The sequence below is a fragment of the Polistes dominula genome, unplaced genomic scaffold, assembly GCF_049000335.1.
Source record: "Polistes dominula isolate Pdom_NZ unplaced genomic scaffold, Pdom_raw_medaka contig_19, whole genome shotgun sequence".
NCBI lineage: Eukaryota > Metazoa > Arthropoda > Insecta > Hymenoptera > Vespidae > Polistes > Polistes dominula.
Window position 1 is genome coordinate 3906637 of NW_028301058.1, and position 27873 is coordinate 3934509.

The following is a 27873-nucleotide window of genomic DNA, read 5'->3' on the forward strand; positions in this document are numbered from 1 at the left end:
TCAACGATGGCTAAAGAATTTAAATGGAAAACAATAAAAGAAATACAAGAAAACGAACAATTAGACTGTTCGATAATTTATATAGTTCATATTACTTTAGCGTACAAATAATTAGTCAATGGTTAAACTTAAGAAGACGTATTGCATAAGAAAACTGATTCGCTATTAGAAAGGACGTCTTATGTTTATAGCAACTCTGCCCAAGTACGACAAAAAATTCCACTTATCACACATCCTTCATATTATTATTATTATATACATTTCTATATATATATATATATATGCAAATATATATTAGTATAATGAGATTACAAATGAGTTAGAGGTTGCTACCGAATCTATCTCTTCTATTTGAAATTTATTAAAATAAATAATAAGTTTAATATACGATAATAAAAGTTGAAAGGATTTTGCGATGTTATTTGCGTTTGAACACAGTGATCGGTGGTTCGTTTTTGACATACTTGTGCAGAATTGCCAGTAAGACGTACCATCAACGTGAAGTGCACTTCAACGCAATCACGTATGTAGCATACATCTTCCATTCATATAGCACATAAATGTGACTCATTCATAAAACATACAAACAAATAATTCGGACAGCAATCGCACAAAATATTGTTATCTTAACAAGTCTTATTCTATAATTACGTAACTTAAAATATTCGATCTTAATCAATACTTAGGATTCTTACAATATGCTAAGACAGATAATCTTTCATTTGACAATAGATAACAGACCTTTAACTCTTGACCTAAACCAAACAGTTTTAAAAGCCTAATGTAATTTCAAATAAGACATACATTTGTTTGTGACCGAATCCTATAAAAAAATCACATTTGACTATCTGTAAGGTGAAATAAAATTCGTTTCACCCTAAAAACATCCTTCTTCATTGACTTCACTTTATGTACTAGAACGTACATGCATCCATAACTTCATCGGTCAGGATGATCCGAGGATTGGCTTTTAAAATAATGCGTATCCTCTTGATTTGATTCCATTGTATACATTCAGTTTGGTAGAGTATCATACAAAATGTCTCTAGCACTTTGTGACAGTGTCTCAGGGAACTTTATATCGAATGAAACCAGAAGATCACCTTTCTTTGAAGGTTCTTTTGGGAATGGTAAACCTTGTCCTGGAATCCTCTTTACATTACTAGGCTTGACAATCTCTCTTGTTAAGTTTATACTGATTTTTTCTCCTGTAAGCGTAGGAACTTCGATGACTGTACCGCACAAAGCTTGTTTTAAGCTTATTTTACAGGTATATCTAATATCGCTGCCTTCTCTCCTGAAAAGTGGGTGAGGCTTATCTCTAATGATGAAAACAATATCGGCTGGAACCTTCCCACGGCCTTGGTCACCTTCTTTTTGGAAAGTAATTTTCGTGCCAGCCTTCCATCCTGGTTTCACGTTGATCGTAAGAACTTTATCTTCTTTTTTTGTACTACCATCCGCTTGAACGACTCTTCTGCAAATCTTCATTTTCTTAGTGCATCCGCGTAATATTTCTTCTAAACTTATATAGAGATCGTGCTCTATAGCTGGATCTTGAACACGATCTTTACCACCTCCTTTAACCGTGGTAGGTCCAGCAAAATTGAATGAGTGTGATCGGAAAGCGCTTCCTTGTGCTTGACGAGTAGGCCCTATTCCAATACCAAAGGGATCTTCCATGTCCATATCATCATCATGGAGATTGTAGACTCGCGTCGCGGTAGGCCCTCCAAATTCGAAGAATGTTTGAAACGGTGTCGTCGATCCAAAAAATTGAGCGAAAGTTGCACGTGGATCTCCATGGAAAGTGTAAGATGCGCTACCGCTGCCTCCATCTGCTGATGCTCCACCCTTCAGACCTTCTTCTCCATACCTATCATAAACTTCTCTCTTCTTTGAATCTGAGAGAACTTCATATGCCTCCGCTATTTCTTTAAATTTCTCTTCTGCACCAGCACTTCTATTCTTATCTGGATGATATTTTAAAGCTAACTTTCTATAAGCTTTTTTTATTTCGTCATCACTCGCAGTTTTAGGTATCCCTAATATTTTGTAATAATCTTTCCCCATTTTGATTAGTCCCTGTAAACAAATTAAAAACAAATTTATTTAAAATAACTATCTTAGGATATTTTCTATTTCGTAATATTTTATTATTGTCATGTATATGTACTTTAATTCCTACACATTAATCTCATATCACATTTTCTTCGTTTCATAAGAAATCAATATAAAATGAATCGAACAAATGAAGATAAAAGTAATAAATAACGATTCGAGATTCGATTTGTAACCATAAAAGTCTTTTTGATACGACACAAAGTCGCGCTTTAAAAAAATTTAAACTCCACGGATAAGCATTGAATTTTATTTTCTAGAATCTAGAAGCTTCCTTTTTACCTAACTAGATAATTGATATTACGATACGATGAATCTTCTTTTAATTGTTAATTGCTTTACACTTCGGTATAAGGAAAGATTGATATATCTATCATCTATCCAACTATCTTTACTTATATGTATGTGTGTAGGTAGGCGCGTGCGCATACATTTGACACACATACAAACACACTAGTAATCTCTGGAAAATATTTTACCGAAATAATATTCTATGCAAGTAATGGATACGAGTATAACTATAGAATCACTTATCGAAATATTTTTCTACGCGTAACGTCTACAATTTGATCATATATGAAAGTTAGATTTGTAAAATAATCAACTATTCATTTAAATGAATACATATAACGTTGCGTGTACGCACGCATGTACATACGACGCACGCACTCACTCACGCACGCACGCACGCGTACACACACCCACCCACGTACGTATCACCGATAGCTATTTCTGGCAATGATGAACGCGTATTCGCGACGAATCCATTTCTTCGAGCATGCTACAATTTCATGCGATGCAAAAATAAATTCAATCTTATCTTGTGGCGAGCGTCAAATTTGTTCTCGTGTACAATAAATAGAATAACATACGGTAGAAAACTTTCTATCTTTTTTTTGTATATTATAGGCCTTTCTCGTTCGTACGTAATAAAAGATGACGAAGATTAATAAGAAGATATAAAATTAAAATTAAAAAAAATAAGGAAAAAAATTATATATACATATATATACGTATATGTATACGTATACATATACATATATATCTATATATGTATCTTTAGATTCGAAACTTACCTTTAAAATTAAATAAATTTATCGTCCAAATGAACGATCCTTCTTTTACTCGTTACTAATTTCACCCGATTTGCTTTTCTTCAAAAAGATTTATAGAATGTTCGATTGTATTCTTATTGTAATCTATTCTGTAGATTAAACGAAATAACGTCTGCGTCCTCTCGTCACGTACTAAAATGTCGCGTTTGCTGCGCAGCCCATATATACAAAATTTCCTTCTACAAGTTTCCGGAACTTTCGAGAATGGCTCGACGCCAGTTCCGTGGCGCTCCTGTTCCTTCAATGACGTCATTCACTTTCTTGCAACCTCGATAGATCGAATGACGACAATCTTTATGGCGGTCTTTTTCAACTTGCTCATTCATTAATGAAATATTCTTTATATTTGGTAATCTAAGAAAACTCTTTGATTAAATTACACTTCCCATTTTTTTTAAACCTTTATTCTTAAATAAACAATCAGATTAGTTGAAGTAATATATTATTTTCTTTATCTCTTCGTATATATCTATATGTACCGTGGTTGACCTAACTTCATTACATTGTATATACCTATAGTATCGATCATTGGTCTTTCTTCTTCTTTCCAATATCATCTGTCTCTCATATTAGTCAATTCTTTTTTCACGCATCAATTCCAAAGTTCTGTTGTACCAAGCAGGAGCACTATAACGATCGATCAATTTTATCTTCCTTTAAGCTTAAAGCACCATTAATTATGCTTTTAATGTATTACTTTTCAACGAGATAATAAATAATATTGAAGACATTTTAACTTAACTATGGAAATTAATTCATGTCTATTTTTTAAACAACCATAAATTTTGTTTTAATTCAAATTCATTCCCGCCTGCCCCTGATGCCATCTAAAACAATATCGACTTGCACTTCAAATACATTATCGATTATTTTATTAAGGCCGCTTGAATTTGGCTTCATTCAAAAAGTTAAATCTTGTAAAGATTAATAACAACAAAACTTGATTCGCATAAGAAAAAATTTAATTTATTTCACAATATAAAAAAACATCGTTTCACATTGGGTCTCTTTTGTTAAATATTACCTATCAAAAATAAAATCAACAAAAATAATATAAATAAATTATCTGCTTAATCGTAGAAATAGCGCATGTCTACATTCTCGTGAATTTGGTGGCATATATTTGTCATAAAAATCTTGAATAAATTCTTCAATTTTAAAACCAAATTTTTGATATAAGATCAAAGCAGGATTGGTAGCCGATACATGTAACGTTAAATCTTTTCCCATACAAGTTTGAATGAGATGATATAACATAAATGTAGCAATGCCTGATTTACGCCATTCAGGTCGTGTTAAAAGAAATGATATATAAGCCTCGTTATAATTTACATCAGGTACAAGTATCGCAAATCCTATTACTAATTTTTTGTATAGAACGACGCAGCTGAAGTCAGGATATTGTAAACAATCAGTCACTAAACAGAAAATAAGATTAACATAAGATTTCTATTAATTTGAAGTAATTATAATCTAGTTAAAAATGTGCTTACAATCAATGTCAGGCCAAAAGAATTGATTACAGAGGCTGTTGATCGCTGGAATGTGTTGCGGTCTAATATAAGAATAATCAATTGACGCTTTTGGCAGTGGTTTCCAAGATGAATTATTTTTATTAACTTTAGCGCAAAGTTCTTCCATGACAGCTAACCATAGCGGTCGAGAGGAAGTATCTCTTCTTATAAATGGCTTCAAAACTCTATTCGTATATGGACTAACGATAGATGTTAGTTTATTATGACCTTGCAACCTTTGTTCAAAAACATTTCCAAGATTATCTCCACAAAATCTGTCCAGGACTCTATCGTTTTTTTTAAAATGTCTTTTAGATACTTCTTCTTTGCATCCAAAATGATCAATATTCAATAAAGGTAAACCATATTCTCTTTTTAATTTCCTTACATATAGTTTTCTGTACAAACGTCTTGTAGAAGGAAAAGCAGAATATAGATAACGTTTGTTAACTCTTTGTAAAAGATACGCTTCTTCTTGATGTGTCATAAGTGGTATCTTCTCATCTAACAAATAATATTAATTAAGCAATGTAAAATAGAAGTATAGTAATGTTAAATAGTCACTTACTATTAACTATGGATTTTTGCCAAGGCCACTTATCTCGTTTAGTAACTTCGAATAAAGAAGCTGGAAGTGGTTGTTCTTGAGCAAGACTAAGACTATCATTGCTTTCTTCTGCAAATTGCTCTTCTTCTCTTTTAATTTTATGATCAACGTCATCAAGTGTTGATTCTTCCGTTGTTTCTATTTTGTTAGAGCATTCAGATAGAAAATTGTCAAATGAAAATTGTCGAGGAAAATTAAAATTATAATTTTGATATTGATAATCTGTTAATAGTTCCGATAAGGAAGGAGATTCCTGCTGATCTCCTAGTATTAGATCATCTTCCAGTTCCATATCTGAAAAATATTTTTAATTTATTATAAAATACTATATTATATTTTATATTTATTTTTATTCAATTTCTATGTACTACTTAATTCATCTTCCTCTAATAAAAGATCAGATAATCTTTCTGTTGGTTGCACATAAGCTTGCGAATACATTGATGGTCCTTGAGTTTTGATTGTTTCCGTTCCATAATTGCTGTCTTCTCCTAATGAAATACCTGATTCGGACGGTGTTGGACTGACGTACGATTTAGCCGATAACTTTTGTTGATTACCATTTTGTTTTTTACGTTCCATTAACATCTTTCCATCTGTTTAAAAATAAGCAGTATAATAAAATATAATAGATATTATAATTGATAATAATCAGTAATACTTTTAGAGATAAGAACTTCTGGTGGATCGCTATCTATTAGTCTCCACCAACCGGATTCTCCCAATTCAACTGTACCCGATTTAAAAACGATTCCGCTATAATGTGACAGCGTTCCAGAAATTGTACCAATCCAATTCTTTTTCCTTTTGCTAAATAAATCAGATTAATTACGATAAATAAACAAATGATATAAGATGAATAAATAATATTAGCTATATTAGCTAATAATACAATGGGAAGATTAAAAATAAATAAAATTAATTACACATTCTTCTTAAATAAATTATCCCAATTACGGTCTACAAAAGTACTGATATCCGACTTCCAATGGAAGTATCCTTTTTTACTTATTCCGCTGGATTTTTCTCTCAAATTGTACAAAGTTAATACAATTACATTAAGCCATGGCATTCGATCTCGTATAATTGTTTCTTCGCCTAATGGACTGCATTCAGTACAATGTAGTACAAAAAAGACATCTCCAACAAAAGACACTGGAACGCTTCCTCTTTGAAGGCACTCGATATGAATTTTCCTAGCGCAATCACCATTACAACGTAGAGCTGGTTTAGTGTACGAGTTACACTGATTACCACATTTTTTACAAAGATCTATATCTGGTACAATTTCATTAAATTTATTGTCCTGTTTTTCATCAATTCCTTCCTCTTTTAATACTGTTGCCATTCTATTGAAAACAAATATTTTAATATAATTAATATGATTAAGGTTATATTTTTAAAAAGAAAGTATAAATTTACTCACATGGTTGTTATTTACATACAAAATAACAAAGATAGGAAGAAATTCAGTTTTCTTAGTAAAAAAGATTGTCACAAGTTGTATAATAAATCTAAACTATTATAAACGTATACATGCAATACCAAATCTGTCATAACCACGTGTGCACGAATATCGCATGTAAGAAGCCATTTTGTTTTTTTAAAATATTCATTTAAAAAGGAATGATTACAAATATACATGTTAACTTAATTTGTTTATATATAAATGTTTATTTTTCTTCAATTTAATTCATATTAAAATATAAAACAATGGATATATATATATATAAATATATATATAAACATATATATCACTATAGACAATATATTCAAAAAAAGAACTGATTATAAATATACTAGCAGGTTGCTAAGCAATGTAAACAATAATGTCAAATTCAGACGAAACTATTGCAATTGATTAAAGTAGTTAAAAATTTCGTTTGTAAATTTTAGCAGTGAAATGGCAGCATCATTACAATGTAAAGTCATATATGGCCTAAAAACAGATATCATTGGAAATGCTCATTATATTACAGATTCAGAGATAGTATATCCTGTAGGAAATGTATTGTCCATACATGATATTTCTCAGCAACAACAAAAACTTATACATTTATCTGATAAAATTCAAATAAATATTATTTGTGTTACACCTAATAAGTAAGTAGGAGAAAAAATGTAACTTTTCAATATGTACGTTGTGCTTGTAGTAATTAAATTAGTTATAATTTTTATTAAGGAAATATGTTGCTTTATGCGAGACCGGTGAGAAGCCTTCAATATCTATTTATGACCTTCATTCCTTAAAAAGAAGAAAATCTTTAGGAATACCATACGAGGCACACAATGCAATTAAATTTAATTGTATTGGTTTTACCTTCGATAGCAAATATTTAGCAGCTGTAACAGGAGAACCAGATCAAATGATGCTTTTTTATAATTGGGAAAGAGGCAAAGTAGAATCTAGCTTAAAAGTAGGTAATCCACAGGATGCATCTGCTATTGTTAATATAATAGCTTGCAATCCATCGGATGCAGGGGTAATGGCAGTCGGTGGTCCACATATGTTCAAATTTTTAACTCTTTCTGAAACAGTATGGCGTCCATATGGATTTTCAAAGGCTGAAAATATATTAATATGTTCTATGACTTGGTTGAATTCGGATAGGCTTTTAGCAGGTACCAAAGATGGTAGAATATTATACATGGAAAATGGTGATTTGAAGAATATTTTTCAAATGAGCGAAACTACATCTATGCAACTAAAAATTCGTGAAGAATATATCATACACGCCGCCACTTCTCCATTAGTTTTAGAAGAAAAAGATTACGATAGATGGGAACATGATATTCTTTCTTTGATAGCATTTCCAAAAGGTTTTGCATATGCCTTAGGTCCACGCACAATAGTACTTTTCGAAAGAGAAGGCTCTGCATAAATATTTCAAGAGAAATATTTATTTAATTCCTTTACAAGTTGCTAAAACTGATACCTCAGATTTGTATAAAGTTAATACCATAGATATTAATATAAGTTATGATCGTTTATTAGTAACTACAGGATGGTCCCAATTATTTTATGCAACATTATGGGGTCCGGATTTAAATATGGACCCTGAACCAAAAGAAATGAGCATAATGGGTCAATCTTTGCATTACGGTCCTATTACCGATTTGTCTATATGTGCATGGAAACCAATTTTTATGACTTGTGGAGAAATTGACAGAAGTATACGAATATGGAATTTTGAAACAGAAAGTTTAATTATGTTTAAGCAATACGAAGAAGATATTTGCTCCATTGCTTTACATCCAATGGGTTTATTTTGTCTTGTTGGATTTACTGACAAACTTCGTTTTATGAGCATATTAATAGACGATTTGATGCCAATATATGAATTTCCAATAAGAAATTGTAAAACTGTACTTTTCTGTCACGGTGGACATTTGTTTGCAGCTGTAAATGGAAATGTTATACAAGTTTATACAACTATTGGTTTTCATAATCGGTTCCTAATGAAAGGGCATACAGCAAGAGTAAAAGGTTTATTATGGTCTCAAATGGACACAAAGTTATTAAGCATGGGCGAAGAGGGTGCTATTTATGAATGGGATATGGCTAGCGGATTACGTACAGCAGAGATTATTTTAAAAAATATCATTTTGTATGACATTGTGCTTGCCGCTGATCAATCATTTCTATATTGTATTGCAAATGACAATCGAATTCGTGAGATTAGGGAAGATACGGTAAGATATATTTGTCTTAGAAATTTCATTTTTAAACAGAAATATTTATTGTTATTAAATTTGTTCATAGGTTGTACGCGAGTTTACTTTGATGGATAAGGACGTACATTATATGATAATGAACAAGAACGATACATTTTTATTTGTTACTTGTTTGGGAGGTATTATAATGTCATTGAAATGTCCTCTTCAATTACCCCTTGAATATGTACATTTTCATATTCATTCTAGCGATATTACAAAGGTAAAGATTATCTTAGCTTCCTACTTATAAATGTCTAGTTTATGCTTATTTTATTTCAATCTTTTTTCAGATAGCTCTTTCTTATAGCGAACAGTATTTAGTTTCTACCGCTAAAGATGGTAGTTTATGCATTTGGAAATTATATTATACAGATGGAAAAGTAGTAGCAGTAGATAAAGGACTTGTATCTACTAATGAAGTATTGGTTGGCAAAAAAGATTTAGAAGAAAAAATAAAAATGATCAATGATTTAACGATAAGATTGCGAGAATTAGAAACTGAACATGCATACAAAATAAGACAAATGGAAGGTCAGCATAATGATCAAATGCGTGAAGTACATCAGGGATATTGCGCAGCTATTCAAGAGTTAAAAGATAAGATAGATAAATTGAAAGAAGATCATACAAATGAAATAAATAATATTAATGTGGAAATAGTCAAAATGAAAGGTCTTCATGAAGAAGCGATGCAACAAATAGAGATTAATTATGATGCCAAATTAATAGTGGAATATGATAATTATCAAGCATTGGAAGAAAAAAACAACACAATGCGGCAACATTATGAAAAATGTTTGGCCGATTTGGAGAAAAAGAGTGCGGATGTACTGCAACAAACTATAGTTAAGTATGAAGCTCTTGTTCATGAAAAAAAAGTACAAATAGATGAAATTCAAGAGGAAATGGAACATCAAACGCGAGCAAAAGAATTATTAATGGTACAAATAGAAGACGACGCGGATAAAGAAATAGTTGATATGCGTACCAACTATGAAAATATTTTATACGAGGAGAAACAAATGAATTTAAAATTGAAGGGAGAAGCTGGAGTATTACGTAATAGATATATGGCTGGTCAAAAAGATATCGAGGATTTAAAAAGACAGGTTCACCGCGTACAAAGCGAATATGCTCAATTTCAAAAAACCATACAAGAATTGGAAAAAAATGTGGCAGATTTAAAAAAAGAAATTAATGAAAGAGACGCAACTGTTCAAGAAAAGGAACGACAAATATATGACCTGAAACGTACTAATCAAGAATTAGAGAAATTCAAATTTGTTTTAAATTATAAAATCCAAGAATTGAAAAATCAGATTGAACCTAGGGATCAGGAAATCAGAGATTTTAGGGAGAAAATACGTGATATGGAAACAGAATTAATCAATTTACACAAGACAAATGTTAGTTTAGAGTTAAAATTACACGATTTAAGAGAAAAAGTAACAACAGCGCGAAATCAGATTTATATGGAAGTAGGAGAGAAGAAAAAATGTCAACGTCTGTTAAGAAACATTCAAATAGATTTACTCGATGCTGCTGGACTTATACAAGAGCCTTATGCATTAAAAGTTGCTGTAACAAAGTTATATCATAAATATAGCGCGGATGAGGAATTTTTACGCAGTCGTAAAGCTGATTTAGATGCGCAATGTGATTTCATGAAACAGAGAGATCATTTAGAAAGAACGGTAGAATCTCTGAAAAAGCAAGTTTTTCATACATCTAGTGAAAACAAAGAACTAGATAAAGCGATAACGGATAACGTCACTCTCATAACAGAATTAAATGCTTTACGAGAAGAATTAAAATCAGCGTATAAGCACATAATAGATATGGAAAGTTTATTAGGATTAACAAAAACAGATATAAAGCCGACAGAAGCCAGAAAAAAATTAGAAAAAGCTTGCTATGGATACGAACGTTTGCAAACTGAATATCAAATTGAAATGCAAGATTGTAAAAGTTTAATCGAGGTTTTGAAAGATGACATAAAAAAACTTTTGAATAAATTGCCGCCCTGTCAAGAAATTGAAAAATGAAACCCTTTATTTTAAGTAAGTAGTATTTAAATCATATTAATATGAACATTTTTGAATGCATTATTATGAATATCATTATAAATATTATTATATGATATTATTAGATTTTTTTCGCAAAACAGTATATAGTGACATCTAGACACAAATATATTTTTAGTTGACTTAGTTAATATTTTCTAGGTATAAAATGCTTAGATATCTTTTGTTATACGTAAATTAATATATAGCAAGAAGTATATATTTAACAAATGAGATACAACAATAAAAGAAATATATTTATACATTAACATTTAAATTATTAACAAATTTAGTAAAAGTACCCTATCAGAAGTATTTGGAATGAAGATTACCTTTTAAATTGACTAAAGTATAAAAGGGAAAATAGCTTTGCGGGCTTTGGGATATTGAGAGAACTCTTTTTTATATGCTCTATGTTTTCCTAATGCCCACATAGTCATTTGGTAAGCACCGGCCAAGGTAAACAGTCCAGCTATATTGAAATATATATATTAATTAATATGAAAATATATTAATTTATTAAATTTAACATATATCTATAATACTATTTTAGTAAATATACCTGGAAGACACGAAGTCATAATGGTAAAGCCAATCCAACTGCCAATTTCATATGTGTAGTTCGGGCAAGAGACAAAATTAAACAGCAGAGTCCATAGATTTCCAGTAGCCACAGGAATCTTCCGAACCGTACTACCTGGTGGTCTGAGATCTCTTAACGCTAGGTGAATGAAAAGATTCCCCAACTCGCATAAAGCAAATGTGGCTAATCCCGCATAAAAATATAGTTTACTCGGTGGTGTATACAATGGATGGTTGATATGATACGCTACATACATTGCAAATAACCAATAATATGAGCAATTTTTGAAGAGGTTGCGTAAAGGCATAGTAGCATGACTAAACCTATGCACAAATAATGTTTCTAGTAGACGTTTAGCATAGTGTATCGTCCAACAGATAGCAGCGCAGCTAAAATAAAATATTGTTTAATAATATTTGTAAATATATTACAATATTATTCTATAATATGGATGTAAGTTAAAAAATGTAAATATTTATTTAGAGCATGTAATACTTACTTAACTGTGCAATCTACTTTTGTACTGACAACATCACCATAGAATAACCAAGGACGCTGATACAACCAAAGGTATATTACTAGTGGTCCTGCATATTCTACTAAGAATACAGTTTTCCAACTAATCTGTGGTCCTAAATCTTTATAATATAATTTATCGCCAACTCGCAAAGATAATGATTTAACAGTTTCCGAATCTGCTAGAGCTTTTCCTTTAGCATCTAGTCTTAAACTTTGTCTTTGTACATATGGTGCTTTTTTCAGTTCATATAATTGTTGTTTAATAGCACCAATAGTAGTGTTTGGATTTACCTTTAAACGTAATATAGCATGTATTATTCTCACTTAATTATTATTATTTTTCTTAATAAAATGAATATACACGATAGATCCGGTATATTTACTTACGGTTATAGTGGCAATAGATTTTGATGATTTTGCGGTTAGAATTTCAAGCTGAAAAAGAAGAATTTATTAATGTTAAATAATATTAATGTTCGCGTTGATATTTTGGAAAATAAACGAAAATTTGTAATACCTCCATTTTCGTGATTCGGCAAAACTACAGGTTCTTTTAACTGTACCTTCTCCGCGGAAATGATACTGTTATATTGACAACCGCACGTACCACTCGGTGATACTCGTGGCGCTACTTACCATTATTATTTGCGAATCACGCATGCTTTAAATATGTATAAGTAAGTATGCTATATAGTATTACTTAATGTTAATAAAATATAATTTATTCGATTATCAGGAATAAATTAAAAACGCTTATAAAAATTATTACATTGAATAATTTTATTTTCACGATTATTTTAACTGCACAACCAATATAAACATATACATTTATATATACTTTTTAATCATCTTAATATTAAGAAATAATCAAAGTCTATCTTTAGAAATACAAAACATATATCAGTAAAAAAGGAAGCTTTTAATGTATTCATTTTATGTTTCTTATTTCTAATAGTTAATTTTATAACATGCATATTTATTTTTTTTGTTTTTACATACAGTAATGATCCACACGATTGAATGTATATGAAGAAAAAGAAAGATACGAGGAGGTAAAGGTCAAAGTCGAACGAGACAAACATTGGCAATGTTTATATAACTCGGCACATTCCAGGAAATTCGTTATTTATAAAGTAAAATTAAACATAGAAAAATTTTTTAAACATAGAGAAACAGTTGAGAATTACCTAATAAGGTTATCGAGAGGAGAAAGGTAACTCATACGTCACATCTTATTTTGATTTTAAACGACATAGAGGTGTAAGAATACAGGTAATTTCATTTTCCGTCTAAACACTAAATTAATTAAATAATATTTTATTACAAAATCTAATAACTAATTAAATTTTATTTAATTTATAGGTTTATGCAGTCATTATCTATGATGTGAATGTTTTGAAATTAGATAAGATTTGTAATCGAAATTAAAGGTTCTTATATTTTTCTATGGTTTTACAAAGATTTTTATTATAATCTCATTCTTATTATGGGTTTAGAAAGACGTTGAAATTATGCTAATCAATGGTAATATATGTAACTATATACTTAAGGGCAAATATTGTTTTTTTCTTTTTATCCGAGATTTTTTAATTTTTAATCAATATTAGATTTTTTATTGTAAACTTTAATAACACGTACTTTTTTAAGAAAGAAATTTGATTATAAATGTATTTTTGTTTTTGTAAAATGGAGATAGCGTAGTTTATATAAGTCAATAAATTTTTATTTCTACTTTACCAATCAGATTTACCAAACGAATACAACGATGACTTGAATATTTTTTTTATTGGTTTTGTCAATCGATTTATTTTTAATTCATTGGTAATTTTATGCATGCAGAGTTATCGAAATTCTAAAATTTGATAATCGAAATATGCAATCTGTACGTTTTTTTTTTAGATATTTAACCCATTACCCGCTATAATACGATAATGCAAAAAAAAAAATTAAATTAACTGTATAATGATATTAACATTAACCAAATAGAACTATTTTTGCAACATTTTGTTTTTATTTAAATATAAAAAGTATTTTATATCATTAAGTATTGATTTAAAATAAAATAGTGAGAATTTTTAATATTTTCATGAAGCGCGAGGTACGATATCATGATTTTAACGAATATATTTCATTTTGAAGTTGCAGTTATTAATAAAAAAAATTTGAGAGAGAAAATGCGTCTCAAAAAGGCCATTGGCGGGTAATGGGTTAAAATCTATGGTTAAAATAGTTAATGATATTGATTAGATCATTTCTAGAATTATCGACTGTAGGTAAGTATGTTACTCTCGACTTTACTGACCGTTTATAACGTAGGAATTAAAAGATTATCGATTGAGTATACATACTTGAGTATATATTTAATTTCTACGTAGGATTTATATATATACATTTTTTATGATTAACGGGCATGTTTTTAAATGCGCCCAAAATTTTAGTAGAACGCACAAAAGCATTCTTTTTTCAATCATATTTATAAATTATTCAATATTACTATATATTATATTCATCTATTTTCAATACGTTAGTATTGGAAAATAATAAGAATTCATTATCTTTGAAATACAAATCTTGATAAATAGAATTCTAAAATCATAATATCTTTTAATTGTTTATCGATCTTGAGTAAAAAAAATACTTAAATTACTCCGGTTGCTTTTCTGTATTGTCCAAAATGTTCCAAGTATTGTTGTATTGTATCCATCGGTTGATAAATATCGTTCATTCGATTCTGTAAGAAAAAGGAAAATTATACATTTTTTGGGTATATTATTTGATTAATCAAAAAAGGATATAATAAAATTGATACGTTTTAATTTCAATGATTATAAAGAAAAGTAGAACAGTTGTGAAATATACCTGCAAATATTGAGGAGCTTGATTTGATACAGCGGAGCCAAGAAATCCTTGAAGAAACTCTCGTATAAGTTCCCATGCACTTCCCGGAATGACACAGGGTCTATACTCGACCTACGATTGAAGCAAGGACAAATTTTTATTACATATACGAAATATGGTATATATATGTATATCGACAATCCACCACACGTAATTGAAAACTTGGGAAGACCCAGCTATGTGAATAAAGTGTTCGTATAAATCTAATTGAAACTATTAAATTGATTGAGTCACGTCGTATTGCGATAAATTGGAAAGACCACCGGTCATAATTTAAAAATGAGAGAGAACATTGTTAAAGTTGATCGAATGAAAAAATTATTCAACGGTAAAACCCCCGGGGGTTGGAAAGGGGGAAGAAATTGTTTAGTCTAATTGGATTAGATCTTTACTTCGTAAAAAGATAGAGAAATTATTTAGGATTGAAATAATTCTACAAAGAAGGAAAAAAGAAAATCCATAAAGATGACAATTTTGTTTGCATCGTCGAAAGGTGTGTGTGTGTGTGTATATATAGGAAAAATGAAGTCCGCAACCCTCGGAGATGTACTTCAAGTAGGGCAGCACACTCGAAATACCAGCTAATGAGTTGATGGAGAACGTTAACGATTAAATGGCACATCGGGTCGCTTATTCTAAAGAGAAGAGAGTGGTGTAGGTTCTATCTCTTTTTTTCTCTTTCTCTCTCTGTTGTTGGAACGATAGCTCGCTTCGATAACTCGTTCCCCGAGCACTGTTTCGCGGGTGCATTGAAAATAAAGAAAAAAAGGGAAGTAAGCTCGTTCGTTCCTCGTTCGTTCCTCGTTGGAAATAGCAAATGAAAAATATATACGTTTTTCTCTTTTTTTCTCTTTTTCTTTCTTTCTTTGTCCCTTGAGAAAAGAGAGCTGAAGAAAGAGAGTTCGGGAGGAGAGGAAGTGAAAGCCTGCAAAAGTCCAGGGCCAGAGTAAAGGGATGGATACCAAAGGACTTTTTCTTCAATTGAAATTAATGGAAGAGAATGGTGGTGGTTTATCGTAACGAATTCGACGTCATGGGAATGATACAAACGGCGCAGAGAATTACCGATACGAATATCTTTTTTTTTTTTATATATATGTACGTCTTTATGTAAAGTATAAGTTTATAATTTTGTACGAATAAAAGTACAAGAAATTTGTAAAAGTGATGAAAACATGTCATCGTAAATACAGTTTCAATTGTATATACGAACGAGGAAAATCCCAAATTCTGATGCAACGGGAGGGGGGGGGGAGTGGAAGAAATACGCGGAAAATTGTTGGGATTAATGATTTTCGAACGACCCGATGACGTATCCTATTTAGAGAAGCACATATATATTTTATACGAAATCAGCTTTACGTTTACGCGTAACGCAATCGATGAATACTACTAACACGCTCGAATAATACTACTATTGTAATTAAATGACGGAATGGCGATCGTAATTATCTCCAATAGAAATGGTCGTAAGGCTTAGATTTCGTGCTGTTTCAGGATGGGAACTACTGGGGAGAACGGAGGGTAGGGGGTTTTGAATGGTTATACGTATATACAAGAGTACAATCTGCGCGTGTAATTCGTGTGCATCGCAAGCTCTCTCTCTCTCTCTCTCTCTATTCGTATCGTTTCTCCCCTTTCTCACTCCTACCTCCCCCCTCCCAGCCCCACGAGAGCGAGATACTGTCAATCGATAATACAGAATAGTCACGTGATTGCCAAGGACCCCGGAAGTTGGAAATTCGCGACTTTTGAAAAATCTTTCTCTCATTTACAATTTAATGATAGATATATTAAAATCGAGATTTTTTTTACTTTTTAAATGATCTCACTTTGTTTCTTTAAGGTTTCATTTTTTTCTCTCGTTCTTTCGAAGTACAACGCTTGTCAAATTAATAATTTAATCTGACCGATTTGTCGAAAGTTGAGTAAAGTTGAGAAAATTCCTTTGGGGGAAAGTTTAAAGACTCGCTGTATCTAAAAGAGAAGAAGCAGGTCGATTAGAACGGGAATCAGCTGGGAATAATCTCACGTAAGATAGTTTCAAAGAAATTATTTTTACGAAGAAATGAGGATGTTTATTAAAACTTACTTCGACGAGGATGCCTTTGAAGTTTTGGCTCATGGTGACGCTACCGAGTTTAACGCAAAAATCTCCAATCTCGAAACGCGGGCCTTTCGATTCGATTTTGGTTTGTTTTTTGCTTGTATAGATGCTCGTCATTTTCATCATGAGAAGATCGAAGAGACTATCTGCTATCAATGGTACTATCTTATTACCGGATTCGAGAAGTGCGAAAACAGAGGCTGGTTGTTCCGAGTTGTGTAGCACATGAACGGTTCTTTGAACACCTGTAAACATAAAGAATAAATATTAAATTTTTTGTTTATTTTTTTGTTACAAAAGGTACTAATATAAAGTCTAAATCGATGAGACTTTGTTAAATAGTTAGAGGATGAAGAGATATGGAAACAGGCCGAGAAACATTGTAAATATCAAATACATTCTTCTTTATGGTAAACAACAACGTGGAAGATTGAACGCGGAAACGCATATTGAAATGCAGTCAAAGTTACACGATGTTTCGTAGTTCGTTTAAACGTGTATCCTACCACATTGCTCCTATCGGTACTCAGCTAGTTCGGGCGTGTATACATATATATAGAGAACTTACAATAAACTCGAATCTAACTTGAACTTTGAACTTGTCCGTAGGAAGTTGCACATCCTGTTCGTACGTCCTCGACGACAAGCGTACGCGAATCCATACGAGAGAAAACTACCGAGAGTGAGATCGTTTATTCTCGATTGAAAATGGGTTTTGAAAAACAAGATTTTCAAAAGTATTGAAAAAGCATGGGGAAAATGAAATACGTAAAACCGTGTATGCACGAACGGTTGAAATATTGTTAATGAGGACGGAGTAGTAGTTCGAATAATCGAACATTTTGACAGATATTGAGTTAGTTCGGATATATGATAGAAATAATTAATATCATATACTTGATTAAATCGGGACGATGTTGGTGGCTACTATTGGGGAAGGTTTAACGCATGATTCCTCGAAATATATGACGTGCGAAGTTCGCTGAATATTCATAATTCGTTGAGTATTTCACCTCTTTCTCTCTCTCTTCTCTCTCTCTCTCTCTCTCTCTCTCTCTACCTCTGTTATTCCGTACATCGTCCACATAATAGCGGGCTTATACAGTTTCCGGTCTGACCGATGCACCATGAATTATTTACGCGTTCCTGTTATAACCGGCTGTCCCCTCGCGACCACGTCGAACGACAAAATTCCTTAATTGCGGGCTGGCTCGGCATCGCGTGCTCTCACGCACTCATTTTCGATCCTCTCGGTAAAGTTATTTATCGTTCATTGACAACTTTAATAATGAACTTTTCATAATAATAAATTAATATATAGTGGCGGTGTGTACGAAGAATGTGTTGTACTGGGAACGCCTAGTTTCAGTAGCAGCAAATAAATCCAAACAAATTGCTATTCCTGATAAATCGTGAAAATTGGATTTCTCGATGTAAACTCACCGATTGCATCTTGTTCGTTCGTTCGTTCGTTTGATAAAAAAGTATAACACAGTACGTGTAAAGCATGGTTTTTGTATATAACGAGATTATCGGTCGGTAAAATTTTTATAAAATGTCACGACGCGTTATGGAAAAATAATTGAAAATAGTCAAGAGAACTATATTATTATTTTTAATACGTTGACTGTCGTGAGATTCCACCGGAGACCAGTCCATGGAAAATGCATTAAACACCATTATACAAGTCACCTTGTCGAATCGCATAAAATACAAAAAATTCACGTTGGCGCCATGGGCAAAAATCACGTGAAATGGGCGTGCGGCACAGTCAACGTATTAAATGATTATTTTCAAAAATTTTTCATAGCAAAATTTAGCTCGACATTTTTTTGGGAAAGTATAATAGGTGATATATAATGGCTTTTTGGTAAGAAGAGATAAGTAGTACACCTATTTCCGCACGCAATTCGTTCGCTTTGACCCGTATATGAGCGTGTTTGCTCGAGGGAAAACAATGAGGCTACATAAGCTCTTTCCCCGCGGATGAATCGAGATTAACGAAGAGGCTGATTAGTGTACCCTCTCTCTTCACCCTTCTTTTCCATCATCTCTTCCCAGTTGGGAGTGCGTTGGGGTAGCAGAAGGTTGAACGTAAAGACTGGGTTTCCCGGGCCGTGATGATCTGATGCCGTAGACACAGCAGCAGTAGCAGCAGTAGCAGTTTACACCAGCGATCATACGGCCCTGTGACGCGCCGCATGCCGCATACCGCATTGTCTGCATCGCACGTATGCGCGTTCTGTGTTACACGGATGCGCTCTCGTGCGGAGGCCGCCGCAAACGATGCGAAAGCACCCAGAATCTCTCGCGCTTGTCTCACTTTCTTCGAGCTTTAAGGGTTAGAAAGACGGACCTGACCTGGTCAACCTTTTAACACGTTCTCTACCTATGCTGTTTATGAGAAGATGTTATTTCTAGACCAAGTGTACCGTTTTCATGAAATATGTTCTTGAATATTTTTTATTTCTTTTTCCTTATAATTTACAAACGATAAAAATCTGTGATTGTTATTGACAAATAAGCGCATTGTCCTCCTGTTTCAATACGAAAGAAAAGATCGATGTGTAGGGTTGTTGTATTTTTTTTTTGGGATTCCTATTTTTCGTTTCGTTTATTGCGAAAGGGAGACGACGCTCGATAGAGGCAATATTCGTAGGGGCCTTTTATCGTGACACCGTCGGCTGTCGTTGTACGTTGCACGTCGCACGTCGCGCGTCCACGCTTCAGCCCATTAATTACGATTCACATCAACCCCGACGCGTCGAGATTGCACCTGTTTTTGTATCCAACCCCGAGGTCCAACGCAATTTTGTTTTCTGTCTACGGTCGAATCACACCGGCGGGTAGATACAACTTGTGGGTATAATACTACCGATCAGAGAAATGTTATTAATGAAGCGTTAGCGTAATTTACTCACCCTTAGATCTCAAGCCTAATTTTCCATTCTCGACGTGTGAATCGATTAACCCATTGACTGCCAGACATATTTAAAGCCTCTTACCCTGGGTGCTAAGGTTTTAAATTAAAACATACATGAAATCTTACAAAATATAATAAAATTAAGTTACTGATATAATATTGTAATGGCATTTACAATAGTTGACTATTAATATGATTTTTTATACCATATAAATTTTTTGTTTAACATTTTTAATAATTCTTAACTCAAAAACCATTTGTAATTAATCTAAAATTGCATTACACACTATGAGATATCTCGTAACTGGCAGTCAGTGGGTTAAATTAAATTAAACAGATTTTCGATTTGTCTCCTACTTGTAATCTATTTTTACGAGTTATAATCTAACTCGTAAAATCTTGAATAATAGACATGACCAAATCGAAAAAAGAAAAGAAGAAAATAACAAGTAAAAAGATCTAGATTTTTTTTTACTTTTTCAAAAAAGTATATTTACCCTTCCTTCTTTCCTTTCTTGTTCACCTAACTGACGTTTCTATCGAGGTACAGCCGGTAATAACTTGAGTTTCCGATGATGACGGCCGATCGATCAAAGTGTCATCCCTTGTATTCGTTCGATTTCCGACACCCGAGGAACAATCGTGACGCGCGACAACCGCCTATTCCGATCTTACGAACCTAAGGGCCTCCCCTTTCCATTTTCATTTCGCTTTCATAGTTCGTAGAAATACTCGAATGATCGTGGACGGAATTTAATTCTGTATAATTGTATAATTTACTCGTTGAATATAAATGATATAACATTACAGGACAGGTTGTCGTGTTTATTTAATCTTTTCGTTACTACTACTACTACTATTATTACGTTGTAAGTCTTCGAATCTCATCTGTCAGAGAAATCAAGAGGCATACTTAAAAGATTCAAAGACCTTTTTTTGTCACGGGGCTTCTTAACGTGGCATTGTTCTACAGACGATGTTGATTCGACCTCTTTTTTTTTTTTATTCCTCTTTTTGTCCCTAGAGAAACCGAATTACGACGAACGCACGCCCAAGGTGTAACGATTATTTTAACTTTTTAATTTTTTCATTTATTCTATTTTATTTTATTTTATTTTATTTTACGGAATAAACTTATTAATATAAAATTTATAAAAATGGTTAGGGGTAAAAACTAAAGATAGTTAGGGAAAAATTTTGACAATGTTTGATAGTTGATAAATCTATATGCCGATGAAAATAATTTACATTTTAAGACATTCTTAATTAGTACAGTTAAAGTAACCATCGGAAGTGGGATGAATTTCAATATATAGCTAATCATGGTCTCGAAGATTTTTTGATAGAATATTGAAAGAGAAAAAGCGTATGATATCTGAACAATTGATAAAACCTATAAAAAATTTCCATACAAACAGTGTGTCATATATCATCATCCTCTAATTCAACGTAGCCATATTCATATAACTGAAAATATTATCATAATTATGACAATTGAAAGATATAGATTGGTTACTATATGTTGCAGCAATTCTTAGAAATTTATGTTGAAATTTTTTAATATCATAATTGAGATTGAATATATGGAGACCAGAATTAAACTAACATATTTAAGAATTAGTAGAACTAATTGACAATGGAGAACATTTAATGTATTTGTATTTTTTATTATTTTCATATCGTCGTTTGTTCCTTTGTCTCTTTCTTGTTTTTAACGTTACATTCAATAAAAGTAAATTCCCTATTAAAGTTAAGGAAGGTTCCGAAAGTTGGAAATCGATAATTAATTGGCCGTTCAATGGTTGGAAAAGAGAGTTCCCCGAAGATGCGATTCGATCGTTTTCCTATTCGACGAGATTTGCGATCGCTTTATTAAAAGTACCAGCTGTTACCAGGCCACGAAGGGTTATCTTCGTCTCGGAACTTTATAAACTCAAAAGATATTCTTTATATTCTTTAAGATTATATATATATATATACTAAGAAAAATCAACGTTGTTTACTTCTTGTATAAAATTAAATCTTCATATATATTTAATTTACAAATTCGTCAATGATTCATGTAATATACAATACTCAAATAAGCTATACTCAAATAGGAAATAAATAAAATGAAAAAAAATTTTTTATCTTGTTTTGTGCCTTATTTCAACTATCGAAAATTGTAAGTGAATGTTAATTTGACTGCAGTGAATAGTTAAGTATTATATTAAATTAAAGTATTATAAAACAAAGTTACAGTAACGCGTGGCCAGAGGTACCTAGTTTTGTAGTAAATTATACCAACACACAAAATAATACCATAATTACAATAGAATGCATACAATAATCATATACGAAAAAATAGACAAAGTAAGGTTATGTCGTATGTAAATCTGAAAAAAAACGTATAACATGAATATATTGAAATAATTTAATTGTGATACAGCGCCATCTATTGAAAATTTACAGTACCTAGAGATCTAGATAACCTTTAAATAATAACTCCTTAAATTAGCAATAAAAGATAAAAATAATCCCGATAATAACTATCCTATATTCTAAAATGGAAAAAAATCACACAAAATAAAAGAAATTTATTAAAATCGGTTGAGTAGTTTCGGAGTCCATAAAAAACCAACAATGTGACACTGAATTTTTATATGTAAAGAAGATATACGACGTATATAGGGTTAGATTTGATTCTTAGAATGACGATGACTTCTCGACAAATTATTATGGGGTACTAAGAGAAATACACCGGATCCTCGTTTATTCGAGGATATCCCGGAGTAATCGACCTTTTCTTCTTTTATAGACAGAACGTGCCAAACGGTTCTCCATAATCGTGACAAATTGAAATTTGATATATCTACATACCCATACACATCGGTAGCAGGCAGGTATATCGATCGATTGAGAAAAAGAATATGACGAATGAAGAATGAGTACGAAATGAATTATTCTCGATACGTTTCATTTAAAAACGGGGATGTGATCATCTAGGAAAGAAGAAGGAAGGATAGGAAAAGAAAAAAAAGAACAGAAAAAAGAAGATACCCATAGTAGTTACCCTCTTCCATCATGTTTCTTATACCCCTAGTCGACCACATGATTTCGGCCAAGTGAGGCTAACTTAGTCAATCCTGAAATTCCTATTGTACGTTGTCGGATGAGTCCCTGATCTATTTGAAAACTTCACGAAAGGAAGAAGGGATCCGACGGGAGACACCCAACATCAGACTTAGTTGAGGGGGGGGGTAGTTCTTATTGTTGAGCAATTTATTTCCCCATTCAAGTTACGATTGAAGTTAGCCGAGGGAGAAGAAGAAAAAAAAAAGAAATATCAAAATAGGAGGGCGCGTGCTAGAGTAGCTAACAATCAGTATCCCTCTCTCGTTTCCCCCCCTAACCGGTTTTTATCGGAATAAAATTTGATCTCTGTCAAAAAAAAAAAGGTTAACCGCACAAACCAGACGTATTTCTCGCTTAATCCCACTCCACGAACGACCATCCTCCTGGTAATTATCGAACAATTGGAATCGTTCTTCTGCGGGCGGAAGGGGGGGGGGGGAGGAGATAACTAGCGATGAATTAAATCCTATCGAGGAAACCTGAACAAAAAAAATAATTCGAGTGAATTCCTTCTTTTTAACTATGATACAAAACAAAATTAAATAAAGGGGATTCCTATATATTACCATTTTACAAACCAAAAAGATAGCTCGTAAAATATAAATCCTTGAGCAACTAACCTACGTTAAGGATAGAACCGTTGGTTGGTTGGTAGTGGTGGTAGTGGTGGAGGTGGGGAAAAGAAGGGGGTTCACGATTCGCGTAAAACTTGTTGTCCCCCTCCTCTTATTTCGGTGACAACTGAAAGAGAGAAAGAGAGAGAGAGAGAGAGAAGGATGGGTGAACACGCACACGGCAGGTGTGCAATGTGCTTGTTTGCTTGCTTGCTAGGTGTGCGCGTGTGTGTACATCCCTACTAAGAAGAAGGAGGAATAGGGTTCGAAGGAAGCAAGGGTTAGAGGCACGCGCGCGAGGGCTCTCCAAACGATCCATCTAATATATTTCTCTCTTCGTCTGGTTCCTGGGGACAACTTGAGAGAGAGAGAGAGAGAGAGAGAGAGAGAGAGAGAGAGAGAGAGAAAGAGAGAGAGAACAGGAGTTGCGAATTAGTGTGAGAGAGAGAGAGAAATTCGTAGAAAGAGGATGGGGACAGAGCTTTGCGCAGGGGGTTTTCGTGCGCGATGCCACCAGCCAACCGACGCTAGTATCTAGGGGGTTGTTCTCTCCCTCTCAGTTGGCCGCGATTCAGCAACGGGTTCTATGCCGTTGTCTGTTCCGATCGCAAACGGGCAGAAACAGAACCGGCGAGATTTATAACGCGAAAACCTTTAAAAAGGCACTAATTTTCTCTCTTTTTCTTAACCTTCTTTTTTCTTTTCTTTTCATTTCATTTCATTTCAACATTTTAGGATTACCGTTCTTTTTTTTATATATATAAATTATTATTATATTATATTATTATATTATATTACAATATACATGTATGTATATATGTATATGTTTGAGAAAAAGAGAGAAATAAATCGTTTATCGTAATTCGCGTTCGACATTAGAGGATTTGTTTAGTGGTCTCTTGGAAAATGCTTTATCAAGAAAGAAGAAGAAGAAGGAAAATAAGAAGATGAAGATGAAGACAAGTTTAGTGAAAAAGAATGATACATTTTATTTATGATTATATTCTACATTTATGGTTTAACATTGGAAACAACGAAGTTATGTTAAAATCTCACATCGTTAAGTTCGTCGGAGGAAAAATAGAAAACATATATGCGAGTTGAATTTCGAATAATATCGAGAAATATGATGTGCGTCGTTATGAAGATGAACATTATCAATGGATAAATTATTATAATTGTTATTAAAATATGTTGCGTATAAAATACATTACGATTATCTTAAGATTTGGAACAAAAAATATTGAGTATGAAAGTTTTCGGACTATATGAATCCTATGAAAAGGATATTTCCATGAAAGATTCGATTTGTCGAGCTTGCAACAGACGATAAAAAGAAAGAGAGAGAAAGAGAGAGGAAGGTGGGTCGTCGGTTGAAAGTTTCATCGAATTTGGTACGGTCTATCGAATGCGTAAGAACGCTTATGGACGAAGGAAAACGAGTGGACAGGTTTTTAAAGCGAGAAAGAAGTAGAAGAAGGGGAAGGAGGAAAAAGTTAAGAGGAAAGTAAGCAAGAAACGAGGAAAGAAGGAAAAGAGTTTTTCAAGTTTCCGGAGCATCCTACTAGTTCTTTCTAGGAGGGTGTTTTTTTCGATTAAACATCCACAAGAAGAATATACTACCTACTTTTAGTCAACGTATATTAAAAATACTTCAAGAAAAATATGAAAATAATAGTCAAACCAAAGATCATCACATCGGATCGGATCTCTGTCCTTTGTTCTTCAGAATTTCATTGTTTCTTTCTCGATGATGTTTTGTTTACGTTGAAAGCGCGGTTTTCTTGCTCGAGGCCGTATATATGTGACTACTACTACTTACGCACCGTGATTTGCAATTAATGTCAACCGAGAGTTCTTGTCTACGTGTTCTTCTTTATGAATTCCAGCAAGTTGCTAGGTTATATCTCTATTCGCATAATAGACAAGCCAATTTACCTTATCTAACGTATATATACGTTTTTTGGGTGATAATAAAAAAAGAACAGAAAGAAAGACTTTGATTTTTGTTGTTGTTGTTGTTTTTTTTTGGGTGTCATTGGCCATTCGATTTGATTTTTATCGGTTTTATTTTTAACATCCTATACGTGAATTATCTATGTACATATACAATTGAACTATAAATCGCAGTGTAATATAATCATCGTTCGTATATTATAACTTAAGAATGATCAATGGTAACGAGAATACCCGTTTAACGTATTAAAATTGAGAATTACCTGGGGACCATAATTATTCCAAAAGGATTCGTTCGTGAGGTTTGATTAGAATCTATGAGTTTCCTCGTTCGTTCGCGAAAAAAAACGAAAGGAAAAACGGGGACACAAAATTCATTTAACGAAGTCACAACTTGTCCGATATAGCTAAGAACGATTTTCTTCTTCTTCTACTTCTTCTTCTTTTTCTTCTTCTTCTTCTTCTTCTCTCTGCTGGTAACTTCGTCAATGGAAAAACGAACCGATGCAACCTACGATTTGCATACGAATGCATTAAAGTACCGATGATGGATTGAGGTATAGAAAGAGAGAAAACTCCCCGAAGATAACCGAATAAAACGAGGATTAAATAAAATGTAAGTAGAGTTAGTGAGATGGAAAAAGAAAAAAAAATAGATAAGATGTAATCAAGAAAATAAAATCGTCAAATGGAACCGTGAATGCGAAATTCAATGTGTACATGTTGTAACGTTATTTTCGTATAATAATAACTTCGTTAGGATATATTGAAAATGCGAACGAGACAAGTGTGTAGTGTAATATATACACTTAATCATCTCTTATCCGTTTTAATAATCAGAAAAGTTTATTTTTTTTTTTAATCAACTCGTCAAGTGTGTTGAATTCACTTAATCTCATCATTTGATAATCAGGAAAGTTTATTCTTTTTTTTTTTATTCAACTCGTCAAAAGTGTGTCATATTTATCGAATAAAGTTGAACGTACATTTGTAACGTAGGAGAAAAGTAGAAGTAGAAGAAGAAGAAGAAAAAGAAGAAGAAGAAACTCACCACAAACACACATACACACCGATCGACGAAATTTATTTCATACGATTTAACGCTACCACGAAAAGGTTATTAACCGCGCGCCGATTGGAAGAGTTCAGAGTATTAGAGAAAAAGTGGGAAGAATACGTCTGCGTCCTAGAGTCACCTTTTCCCGGCACCTCCTCCTCTCGTTTCACGTTCCACGGTCGATCGATAAATTTAATCTGCACTCGAGTCGACTATCCCTCTTTCTCTCTTGCTTTCTCTCTCTCTCTCTCTCTCATTTTCTATTTGCATCAATTCGCATCCACAAATCTTCTCTTTTCTCTCTCTCTTTCTCTCTCTGGTATTCTTCGTTTTCATGGGAAGACAATTAGCACGGTTAAAATGTCTTCATTCTTGATTTGTGCGATCGTTGTCCTTTAAAGTTTTATCTCAAATGATTTTCCTCTCCTCCTACCTATTTGTAAATTGAATCTTTGAAATGATAGAAAAAATTCAAAACCTATCAAACGTTTCATTCTATTTTCATCTGTTATTTATTTGAAGAAGAAACGTGTAAAGAAATTTTGCTTGCTCTTGCTTGCTTGTTAACGTTAGTAAATCGTTTTATCCCTTTAAATAGGGTCACGTGTGTGAAAACATACGCGATAGATGCAAGAAGGAAGGAAGGAAGGACAATAATGCCTCTGGTAATTCTCCTCTCCCCCTGTTCGGCAAAAGGGATGAGAAAAGGGCGTGCTCGGGATCAGCATTTTGTTTACAACTTTAAGCACTCGATGCAAATTACTGCAATAGAAAATTGCACGTAAATTTTAAGGAATCGAATAAAAATGTCGTTGCCACGCGATATATTTTGTTTGTTTTAATTTTGTATTAACCCTTTGAATTATAATTTAATTTTGTTTCCAGCAGCTTTCAATGCTTTTAATTATTTTATTTGAAATTTACTTTAACTAAAAAAAATAAGGCAATTTTTTTTTAAATATATT

General features: G+C 32.6%; 6 protein-coding genes across 9 annotated transcripts in view; 2 read left to right on the plus strand and 4 right to left on the minus strand.

The window, feature by feature from the left end:
• Positions 1 to 60: 60 nt before the first annotated feature.
• LOC107072567 (dnaJ protein homolog 1) lies at positions 61 to 3366 on the minus strand. Its single transcript, XM_015332612.2, has 2 exons — positions 3198 to 3366; positions 61 to 2085 (listed from the first exon to the last, which is right to left on the minus strand). The coding sequence occupies exon 2, from the start codon at positions 2071 to 2073 to the stop codon at positions 1015 to 1017; it is 1059 nt and encodes a 352-aa protein (XP_015188098.1). The 5' UTR covers positions 2074 to 2085; positions 3198 to 3366; the 3' UTR covers positions 61 to 1014.
• Positions 3367 to 4180: 814 nt separating this feature from the next.
• Positions 4181 to 6974, minus strand: Atac2 (Ada2a-containing complex component 2). Of its 2 annotated transcripts, none has more exons than XM_015332613.2 (7): positions 6784 to 6974; positions 6284 to 6706; positions 6019 to 6167; positions 5726 to 5953; positions 5319 to 5651; positions 4730 to 5254; positions 4181 to 4654 (listed from the first exon to the last, which is right to left on the minus strand). In XM_015332613.2, exons 2-7 carry the CDS (start codon positions 6703 to 6705, stop codon positions 4299 to 4301), a joined length of 2013 nt encoding a protein of 670 aa, XP_015188099.1. In that variant the 5' UTR covers position 6706; positions 6784 to 6974; the 3' UTR covers positions 4181 to 4298. The 2 variants fall into 2 exon arrangements, with proteins under 2 accessions (XP_015188099.1, XP_015188100.1); XM_015332614.2 differs by having other exon boundaries at positions 5729 to 5953; positions 6784 to 6969.
• A 124-nt stretch (positions 6975 to 7098) lies between these two features.
• On the plus strand, positions 7099 to 11511 carry tous (testes of unusual size). The gene is given in 5 exon segments (XM_015332615.2): positions 7099 to 7460; positions 7540 to 8233; positions 8235 to 9050; positions 9121 to 9294; positions 9365 to 11511. Coding segments are annotated over 5 exon segments (3639 nt in total). The 5' UTR covers positions 7099 to 7260; the 3' UTR covers positions 11120 to 11511.
• Positions 11336 to 12896, minus strand: LOC107072571 (trans-2,3-enoyl-CoA reductase Sc2). The gene is made up of 5 exons (XM_015332616.2): positions 12757 to 12896; positions 12627 to 12674; positions 12220 to 12530; positions 11700 to 12109; positions 11336 to 11609 (listed from the first exon to the last, which is right to left on the minus strand). The coding sequence occupies exons 1-5, from the start codon at positions 12760 to 12762 to the stop codon at positions 11482 to 11484; spliced, it is 903 nt and encodes a 300-aa protein (XP_015188102.1). The 5' UTR covers positions 12763 to 12896; the 3' UTR covers positions 11336 to 11481.
• Positions 12897 to 14572: 1676 nt separating this feature from the next.
• The window catches only part of LOC107072573 (Mediator complex subunit 20), a 101984-nt gene continuing 88683 nt past the window's right edge, over positions 14573 to 27873 (minus strand). The window contains exons 3-5 of one of the 2 annotated variants that reach the window (XM_015332620.2): positions 17230 to 17489; positions 15099 to 15209; positions 14573 to 14970 (exon numbers count right to left, since the gene is read on the minus strand). In XM_015332620.2, the coding sequence (XP_015188106.1) occupies positions 14878 to 14970; positions 15099 to 15209; positions 17230 to 17489 (464 nt within the window). In that variant the 3' untranslated portion in view covers positions 14573 to 14877. Of the gene's footprint in view, positions 14971 to 15098; positions 15210 to 16969; positions 17115 to 17229; positions 17490 to 27873 lie in introns of those variants that run through there. The other variant, XR_016177715.1, reaches the window with a different exon arrangement.
• The window catches only part of LOC107072572 (facilitated trehalose transporter Tret1-2 homolog), an 84604-nt gene continuing 81086 nt past the window's right edge, over positions 24356 to 27873 (plus strand). The window contains exons 1-2 of one of the 2 annotated variants that reach the window (XM_089175860.1): positions 24356 to 24557; positions 24775 to 26467. The gene's annotated coding sequence lies outside the window, so the exon portion shown is untranslated. The remainder of the gene's footprint in view (positions 24558 to 24774; positions 26468 to 27873) is intronic. The other variant, XM_015332618.2, reaches the window with a different exon arrangement.

Coding starts and splice junctions, on each gene's coding strand:
- Atac2 (XM_015332613.2), bottom strand. CDS start 6,705: ATGGCAACAGTATTAAAAGAGGAAGGAATTGATGAAAAACAGGACAAT. Junction 5,652..5,725: donor AGAGGAAGATGAATTAAGTA/GTACATAGAAAT, acceptor AATATTTTTCAG/ATATGGAACTGGAAGATGAT. Junction 4,655..4,729: donor CTTTTGGCCTGACATTGATT/GTAAGCACATTT, acceptor TTTTCTGTTTAG/TGACTGATTGTTTACAATAT.
- LOC107072567 (XM_015332612.2), bottom strand. CDS start 2,073: ATGGGGAAAGATTATTACAAAATATTAGGGATACCTAAAACTGCGAGT.
- LOC107072571 (XM_015332616.2), bottom strand. Junction 12,531..12,626: donor AATCTATTGCCACTATAACC/GTAAGTAAATAT, acceptor TTACGTTTAAAG/GTAAATCCAAACACTACTAT. Junction 11,610..11,699: donor TATGACTTCGTGTCTTCCAG/GTATATTTACTA, acceptor ATTTCAATATAG/CTGGACTGTTTACCTTGGCC.